Below are 9,957 nucleotides of genomic sequence, written 5' to 3' on the forward strand. Positions count from 1 at the left end.
ACTGTAGTGTTTGCTCTCTCTTCTATTTGTTTGCTTCCAGATGTGTTCAGCGAATTCATAGCATAATATTAATGTTAAATTATTTATTAGTAATTTACTAACATTTTACTTATATTATAGTACACTTAGTTTTAATGGAAATTATAATTGAACTGATACTCAATGAATTATTTTTTTTACATTTTAATAAAGTTTTAATGCACCTCATATTAGATAATAATTATATTTTATTCGAAACCACCATGTTATGAGCCTATTACGCCCCCAGTAAAGTTAGCTTTAATATAGGTGTTTGTCATACCGTCTAGCTGTGCTAAACTTCGTAGACTCCTCTCCAAAATAATTCGACCTCCTCTGGTTTAGGCAGGTGGTCGATAGTAAATGGAGGTTCTTGAAAGAAACGAGATGGGTCAGAGAAATACTGTTTGGCTTCTTTGACCACCTTTATCTTCGCTCTAGACTTCTCTAGGGTCAAATAGTACCCGTATTCTATGAACAATATGCTGCCTAATGGTAGCGGATCCGTAGTTCGCGCGCGAGCTGCCGAACCTTGGCGGTGAAATTCCAGCCAGATGTTATAAAGTCAATCACACACTGAATGTGGGGCGCGTACTGTCTTGTCCAGCCAAACCTTGTGGTTAGTTGATGAATTCGTCTTTTGGTCTTACGATCAGTCTTTGGATTAGTTTTACGGTTTACATCTGCTAAACATTTCGCTGCATTATACACGCCATAATTGATAATCTAGAGGTCGGATTCTTCGGAAAAATCTTCATGAAGCTCGGCATCCAGTTCAGCCAAATCTTTGGGCTTGAGAGAAACCTGGATGTTGATGTTTCTCCGGATCCTAAAGCATCACTCTCCCTCTATAGGATGCCTGCCCGCGGTTGGTCTCAGTTTCGCCTCTCTTTTTCTGTTTTCGACTTATTCTAGCTGGGGTAGCGTAGGCGCTCCCCTTATATAACCTCTTATCCGGAGTTGTTCAGCATGGTTTCGCAGACGTTGTTGCGAAAAGGGCGAGAGTTCTAGATGTTTCTCGCACCACAGAGCGTGCAGCCGTGTCATGTAATCTCCTCGTTCAGAAGCTATGCTGGTATATTAGTTTTCCAGCAGGTCGTCATTGAGTCGGTCCGTCCTTCTAAAAGTGTTGACATTTCACCTATCCAGCACGTTCACTCCGTCTTGATTGACTCTCCCAAACCCCCATTCGCACTTACTACAAGTATGTTTGCTGATATCACCGTTGTTCCAACGAGAAGCTAGGGAATGGGGTTTGTACATCCTTGTAGATCCCCGCATGCAAAGATAATGCTGCATACTCTGAGTGGTCGCCCGTTATCCCAGAGTCACCGTTCGGGACACCTCACCCAGGTGCCATTCAGCTGTCGGCACGGTTGTTAAGCCTTCACTTGGGGGTTAATTCCTTGTCGGTCATCCAGGGACAATTGTCCGCGGGTGCTTGTTAATTATTGTATCCATATTCAGCAGAAACTTTTGGTGCGCAATATTTATTGTACATTGGCACTACCTACTAATTATTAAATATTTTGAAAGACTAAGCGATCAAGTTTAGCGCTGGGGCTCGCGTAATTTAATTTACCAAAATACATACAAGCCCTTTACGATTTGAAAATGGATTAATTTAGTATAAAATTCCGTATTATATAGTACATGGTATGTTTTGCTTGTATGTAGTAAAGCTTTATGGGTAACTGTCTTATAGATATTGTTTCTTGTGATTATGGTAAAACAATTTTGATTACGATGAATTAATATTCACTGCTCTTTTTCATTAACATTCATTCAATAAATTCTATATACCCAATAGTTCGCATTTCATATGGCGTTGTTGTCAAGGTCTAAAAGTTAGCAGGCGTATTGCCTTTTTTTATTAAATATACTATACAAAAAATAAAAAGTGTATATTTTGAGCCAAAGATGTAATACACAGAAAAAAGGAAGAAATTGCAGCTTTTGAAAAGTCTTATTTTTCTCATAACCACGTTATAATTGGGTAATTTTTTAAGTTTTAAGGGCTCAATGAAATATCCATCAATGTCTTTTTTTTTTAATGGACAGTTTTAACGCTATACGGTGCCAAGCGCTCAAAATCAGAGCATAAGATATATTCGTATAGCATTAAAGTCCGTCTCACACAAAGCGCTTCCCGCAACGTCTCAAAGCTAAGCGCTTAATATTTTTAATCGACTGCGGCCTTCGCTGTTTCGGGGTAGCAACGGTGATTAGGAAGGGCGAATATCTAATGCGGTAATGCCACTCATTAGAAACGCATTCTTCTTGCAACGGCCAAACGCTAAGTGCTAAATATTTTGAATCATCTGCAATCCACATTTTAAGGGCAGCATTATTTCTAAAATAGGATCTTAATCATGTGCAATTCTATCAATCATATATATTGACCTCTCCTCGCAACGGTCGAACGCTAAGCGCTCAATATTTTGAATCAACTACAGCAGTCACTATTTCAGGGCAGTTATGGTTCTAAAATAAGATGTTAATCATGTGAAATTGTCTTTAGCATATATATCGACCTCTTCTTGTAATGGTCGAACGCTAAGCGCTCAATATTAGGAATCAACTACGGCACTCACTGTTCCTCGGCAGAAACGGTTTTTAAATAAGGTCATAATCATGTGTGATTGTCCTAATCCTATATATCGTCTTCTTCCCACAACGGTGGAGCGCAAAGCGCGCAAGGTTTCGTCATAACAGATGCCATTACCTTGTCCAAGCACCGTTGCTGCCATTAAATTGTGAATGTTGCAGTTAAGCCAAACTATTGAGCGCTTAGTGTTTGGCTGTTGCTAGAAAATGGAGATATTTGTAACTGACATTACCGCGCTTAATACTGACCTTATTTTATTACCGTTGTTGCCCCGAAACAGTGAGTTTCGCAGATGATTAAAAATATTGAGCGTTTATCGTTGTGACGTTGCGGGAAGCGCGCTGTGTGTGACGGACGTAATGAATGACACATTTAAATTCGTGATACTTTTTCGTCGTTTTTGCTTTTAATGCTATACAGATATATATTATGCTCTATTTTCAGCGCTTGGCGTTGTATAGCATTAAAACTGTTCATTCGAAAAGAAAATTCGTGGACATTTTCTCATGCATTCTGTGCGGGGTCCTTTTAAAACAAACGATGCAAAATACGGGGAAATGAATTAAATAGCTTTTAAGTAGCTTATATAGCTTTTGAAAAGCTATAATTGCTTCAAACTGGGAGGACGCATTACTTGAACACCGCTGCATGGATTCGTTTGAATTTTTACAGTAAGTTCGCAATCACATTCTCTATGGAAGTGCGTATCCGCTTGTTCATTTAATGCAACCTTTTTTTTTAAACAATAAACTGCTCATTTTTTTCAAAAAATCGATTAATTTTTTGAAAAGTACACTATTTCTATCAAATTTGATTGTTAAAAAAATGCTACATACTTCTATAGCCAATATTATATAGATTATGCAGTTTTATTATGAAGATTTAAGATCGAACGAACATGAGCTTCCAGCCGAACAAACAGAACAGTCGCACAAAGTTCCAAACGAGGCAAAGATGTCTCCTTAAGGCGAGCAACCTTAGTCTTAGCTATAACTAATGAGACTCGTATCTCATCCGAAGGAAGTAGGATCCTCAGATAGACAACTGCACCGATGGCCTTCTCTGACGCATCTCCAAAACCGTGAAGTTCGCAGCCAGACACGTCCGAAGAACATCCCAACCAACGTGGGATGCTGAGCGATGATAGTTCAGGAAGCTCGGTCCTGTACTTTCTCCATATAATAATGTGATCAGCAGGCAGAGGCTGATCCCAATCTATTTTAAGTTTCCACAAATTCTGCATGAAAATTTTGGCTTTCATTGAGACTGGCGCGAGCCATCCAAGCGGATCAATAAGTCGAGCTATCTCGGAGAAAACGCTCCTTTTCGTTGGTATCCCAGACTCCTCAGGAAGTTTAACCTGAAACTTAAAACCATCTGAAACAGGTTGCCATAGAATTCCCAGAGCCCTGTGGATTGCCTCTTGAGTAAATTCATAAGACGACGCCTTTTCTTTGTAATCTTCCGGGACTCCTTGCAGAGAATCCTCGCAGTTCGGCAACCATTTCTTCAAAATTAAACCAGCCGCCTTGAGAAGCAAGTTTACTTTGCGACGTTTCTCTATGGTTGTAGCGATGACGTAGGCTCCGGAAAGGACATCGTCGACATAAATTTCGTTCCTCACAATGTCTGTAGCTAAAGGAAAGTTGTCCCCTTCATCCTCTGTAAGTTGATGCAAGGTACGGATCGCCAAGTAAGGTGAAGAAGCAAATCCGAAAGTAATGGTCTTTAGACAGTATGTATTGAGCTCTTCATCTGGGTGTGACCTCCAAAGTATCTTTTGGTAGGTGCGATCTTCAGGGTGAATCCAAATACGTCTAAACATCTTCTCAATGCTCGCTGTAAAGAGAATCGGGTAGCACCTCCAACGAAGTATGCCGTCTGGAAGTTCCGTTTAGAGTTTGAGCCCTGAATGGAGTACCTCACTTAGAGAAATACCCAAATCAGTTCGCTGTGAAGCATTGAAAACCGGTCTCAATTTTGTACTGGTACTGGTGTTCTTGATGACGCAATGAAGCGGTAGAAAATACCCCTGAGTAGATAGCAGTTCATCAGGATTAGACACTAAGTCCATTTCACCTAGAACAGCATACTCCTGTATACTCTGTGTGTCAGATTGATGCAGAATAGGATCTCGTCGAAAACGCCTCTCCAAACTCATGAACATTCTATGAGCAGCAGAACGAGAATCTCCCAAATTCATCGTCCGATCCTTAATTGGAAGTCGAACAACGTAGCGACCATCTTCTGAACGTTGATAAAAGGAGAGAAAAAGTTTTTCGCACTCCTCATCAAGGGTGAATTTAGGAGATACAGTCGGAAGATCCTCCTGTACAACAAATCGATGCAATAAGTCCAACAATTCGTAATCAACGGTACATTGTAATCCAAAAATCTTTCGAGAATATAAAGAAGGTTCCTCAGAAAAGAGACCAGACAATATCCAGCCCAGAGATGTATTCTGAGCAGTAGGAGTAACAAAAGGACCCTTCCGTACCCCTTCCTCTATGACGTGTGAGTAAACTTCTGCACCTAAAATCAAATCAATCTATCCACCCTAATCGATAAGTGGATTCGTCAATTCTAGCCCTTGAATGTGGAGCCAATCATCCGTATATACACGACTAGGGGATAAGTAAGATGTAAGTTTCGGTAAAATAATAGTCTGTACATAAAAACTAGCCTTAGGGTCGATACGTGAAGTCACTCTAACAGTCACCAAAACTCGTTTTAGCTTGAGTCTCCGAGCAAGCGACTCAGAAATAAAAGACGCTTGAGCACCTTGATCAAGAAGTGCTCGAGATAAATATAAATTCCCGTCTGATCCTTCAGTGGAGACGAGTGCTGTGGCTAAAAGTATGGGCCCATCTAGTCCAAGAGAACTTTGAGAAACATGCGAATTGACAGTAGACATGACAGGTGTAAACGCGCTACTATTTATATTTAAATTAGATGTAGACGATACACCTGTATTTCCAGATTCACGGTGTGGAGCATCACTAGAGGGTCGATGTAACATAGTATGATGCTGACCGGAGCAGGTTTAACAGCGCTTAGATGAAATACAATCTCGAATTAAAACATTTTCAAACAATTAAAACATAACCCACACTTTCGAATTAGTTCTCGTCGCTGATCAGAATTCTTTGATCTAAAAAGAGGGCAAAATAAAACAAAGTGCTTACCAGTACATAGCGGACAACCACCCTCTTTTAACGAAGCACCATGTGCTTGTGTGTTGAAACCCTTCTTACCCGATTTAACGCCTGTCATTTTACCTCGGCTTTTAGTTGATGAATACTTAAATTGGGGACCTTCCCCAAACTCAAGTTCCTCCAATGCGCGTACTCGTGAAACTAAAAAAGTCCTTAGTTTCAAATGAAGGATTAATGGGAAGTGATCCCGTTTTTTCTTCCCAAGCCTTGCGGGAGGAGCGGTCCAAACGGTTCACTGTCATATAAACTAGGATATCATCCCAGTGCTTCGTTGGTCTGTTCATAGACTTAAGCCCACCAATCACCTCACAAGTATCGTTTAAAAGAGAACGAAGTCCCGAAGCAAGTTCTGTCAATTTCTATTAGACTGACAAATAGGAAAAAGTGCATGGATTTTGAAACACTGTAACCTACTTTAATTTCCAGATACACTGTGAATTGTATTCTTTTTGGATTTTCAAGTACAATTTTCCCAATTGCACATGAAGTTCAAAGACCTACCAGGATCTGTCTGTATGTTAAAAAATTGTAGTCTATTTTTAATTCCGAACTACATGTGATTTTTTTCTCTTTGAATTTCCAAATAAAATTTTACCGAAGGTGCTTATTATCCAAACTTTTATTAGAATTTGTTTCAAAATCAAAACATAATCAAATTAAAATGGCGTTCGGAAATGCAAGTAGGTTATAGTATTCCGCAATCCAAATAATGCCATCAAAATAACGGAATTTTTATCACCATTGATTCCGCATTCAGAATTACCGTATTGGCTCATACATTACTATGCAAGATTTGATGAGAAAGATAAAATATAAGTTACTAACAATCTAATCGCACTGCGTGAGAAAAGTAGTGTAAACAGTTGCAAAAATCAAGACTTTCGAGAGCCTGGGCTCGAAAATATCGAAAAGGTAGGGGTTAACATGGGTCAATCATCGTTGTAGGTACCACAAGGAACATTTTTCGCCTAATAAGGCTTCTCCAGGCGCTTGTCACCTGGGGACCTTCCTTATTAGTAAAGAGATTTGTTTAGAGTATTCCAATTATCTGGTCAGCAGTGTGACTTAGTTGTTATGAATATTATATTCATTAGGTATAGGGTTGTTTTGCACTAATGCCATTGGAAGCCGCTTGCAAAGCAATGGACAAATTTTTGGCAATTGATGGGCACTACCATCTTGTTTAGCGTCCATCAAGACTTTCATTAAACACTCTTTTGCAAAATTGAGGTTCAAACCTTTTTTCCGTACCCTCCCGGGCTAAAACTTCTGAATATCGGTTCAAAGTCCTCATATAAGCTTTATGAAAAGATGAATGAAGATGCGAAAAACAAGTTATAATAATTATAGAGGATTTCTTTCATTTTAGTTTCCAATATTCCATAGGTTATTTTTATATAAGAACAAAAAATTATTGCATTTTATCGTTCGGAAGGATTTAAAGCTCTTTTTATCGAACTTTGAGCACACGATTAAGTAGGATTACATTTGAAAATTATTTCGAAAGTAGAAAGTATATAGAGTAAGATGTCGCCGACAGTTTTTTTATTTATATTTTTGTAAAACATATTATTCCTCGAGGGCAGGTGTTTTGCGATCGCTATACGATTTATTTTGCGATGAAGGCTTTAGGTGCGAAATATTGAGGAATTACAATTCCATAGTATTGTATCAGAATCTTGGTGACTGATATTTATAATTTCATGAAAATAACTTGAGCGTCTTTACGGCCAAAAACTTTATTTGAGAATGTTTTTAACGACGTTAAAAATTTCATGTTTTTTTAATCGACTGGGTTTTAAAATGGCAGCTTCTATTTTCTATATGAACTAATTATTTGATCCTATTTTGATTAAATTATTATATGTTTGATTTTCTAGATAAAAAATGAGCTGTTGGATGTAAAGAGTCGCCGAAACAGTATTGATCTTTATCAATTTGAGCAAACAAACGATCTGGCTAACGTAGAAAGTAAGAACTTGAAAGTACTCTTTGAAACTTTTCAAACTGACTTAGTCTCGTGGATGGAACGTAACACAAAAATCGAACTGAACAATAAGATATCCATATCCAGCTCCTGTTACTCAGATACCGATTATTTACTCTGTCATGACGACAACATGGGGGACCGGAGAATCGCTTTCGTTCTCTATCTCTCGGAAAATTGGGAAGTGACTGACGGAGGAGCTTTGGACCTTTTCGACACAGATGAAAATGGGCTTCCCAGAAACATTGTCCGCTCTCTCGTTCCTGAGTACAATTCACTCGTCTTTTTCGAGGTAGCAGAAAATTCTTTCCATCAGGTTGCGGAAGTCACTTCTCCGGAAAAGTGTAGATGGAGTATTAATGGATGGTTCCATGGGCCTCTAATTGAAAAAGATAGACCTTTAAGACAGGATACAGAAACTGCACTTATAGAGCCTGAAAACATGCAATTTGATCTGAAGCAATGGATATCTGAATCGTATCTGTTGCCCGCAGTCGTCAGAGACATAAAAGTAAACGTTGAAAACGAATCCTTTGCTTTCTTACAAGAATTTCTTCTAGCAGATGTGTACGAGAAGCTTTCTCAAGATATAGCGAATGATGAAATCCTGTGGAAGAGGGTCGGTCCTGCTGACCTGCGAAATTATGAAGTAGCCGAGGAAGAAACCTTGCCCGAGAAACTGAAGGAATTTTGCAAACTATTCAAATCTATAGTTACGTTTGATTTAATGAAAAAATACACCGAATTGGATCTGGTTCCGGAGAAGCGTGGTATGAAACCGACAATGAGGATGGAACTACAGAGGTGGACCGCTGGTTGTTATACATTGATGACGGATACTCAGATTTACGAGTCTATGTCTAATACCACTGACAGGAAATCCGCATCGAATTCAGAAGCAATGGAAGAGGATCAATCGGGTGAAAGTCTAAATGCCGATCAAGTATTAAAGCCTAAACCTTTTTTAGGGGATGAGACTAGTCATGATTGTCTAGGAGAGACAGTGAACACACCTGTGAGTAGCGAAGATGAGACAGATACCGAAATCTTGAAAAGAGTATTGAATGGGAAATCGCCAAAGACGAGAAAGAAATATATAAATCTTTATCAAGCAACATCTTCCAATGTGAAAGTTTCTGGTTCTAAACATGAAGTGAGGCATGGATCGGATTCAGAAGAAGCAGATGTTGAAGTAAACGTAGATGATGAGATAAGTCTGAGAATATTGGATCGGAGAGTTACGAAATCGAAGAAGAGCTTACACCAAGCTGCATCTTCAATCATTAAAATTTCACCTTCGAAGTTCGAAATGAATCGTGGAACGGATTCTGAAGAATCAGATATTGAGGATTACATGTCAGATCCAAATGAGCATGTTGAAGATGATCGAGAAATGGCGCGTTCATTTGTGGATGGGTCCCTGGATGTAATAATACAATTCCACACAAAGAAAGCTCCAGATTGTGTTACTATCGATTACGTAAATCCGAAAGAAGAGAGCGCCCTCATACACGTGCCTACGAAGGATAATTATTTATGCTTGGTTTATAAGACTACTGAAGTTTGCAGGGTTCACAACTACGTCAACCATTACTGCAAAGGGTACTATTACAATTTGTTATGCACCTTCTTTGAGTAGGGGATCAATAGGTTTATTCTGTTTGACTGATATTCTTAAGGACACCAATTCAAGTTGCGAAACGGTAATTTTTCTTTTGTGAGTTTTTATGAGTATTTGTATAATTCTTTAAAGTTAAAGATTGGAATGTTTCAAAAAATACTTGTTAAATTTTTAGAATGTTTGTCGTGCGATTGGAATGTAATATATTATTTGTATTAATAAACTCATCAGTATTTATGGTCCGTTTATAATTCTGGTACTTTCATTTGGGCTATTCCTTCATTCCATATATATTTCGAAACTCCTGGATATGAGTTTTTAATAACGAAGTTGCAATATCTGAAGTCACTTTTTTATATGGAAAAGCAAGTACTAGAAACCAGCGTGGTGACTAAATTCGTATGGATGCTCATTTTTAAATTGTTCTGAAACGCTTGACGTGTGTCAATAAAGTCTAATCCTTCAGGTAGCTGAAATTGGAAAGAAAAAAAATTTTCAATTAGTTAAG

General features: G+C 38.6%; 1 protein-coding gene across 7 annotated transcripts in view; it reads left to right on the top strand.

Annotated features, from left to right (window-relative positions):
• LOC117174336 (prolyl 3-hydroxylase OGFOD1) overlaps positions 1–9,700 on the top strand; it is a 154,411-nt gene extending 144,711 nt beyond the window's left edge. For all 7 annotated transcript variants that reach the window (XM_033363362.1, XM_033363363.1, XM_033363366.1 and 4 more), the window contains one exon: positions 7,722–9,700. In XM_033363362.1, coding sequence (XP_033219253.1) covers positions 7,722–9,467 — 1,746 coding nt within the window. In that variant the 3' untranslated portion in view covers positions 9,468–9,700. The remainder of the gene's footprint in view (positions 1–7,721) is intronic.
• The last annotated feature ends 257 nt before the right edge of the window (positions 9,701–9,957 follow it).

The sequence above is a fragment of the Belonocnema kinseyi genome, chromosome 6, assembly GCF_010883055.1.
Source record: "Belonocnema kinseyi isolate 2016_QV_RU_SX_M_011 chromosome 6, B_treatae_v1, whole genome shotgun sequence".
NCBI classification, from domain to species: Eukaryota; Metazoa; Arthropoda; class Insecta; order Hymenoptera; family Cynipidae; genus Belonocnema; species Belonocnema kinseyi.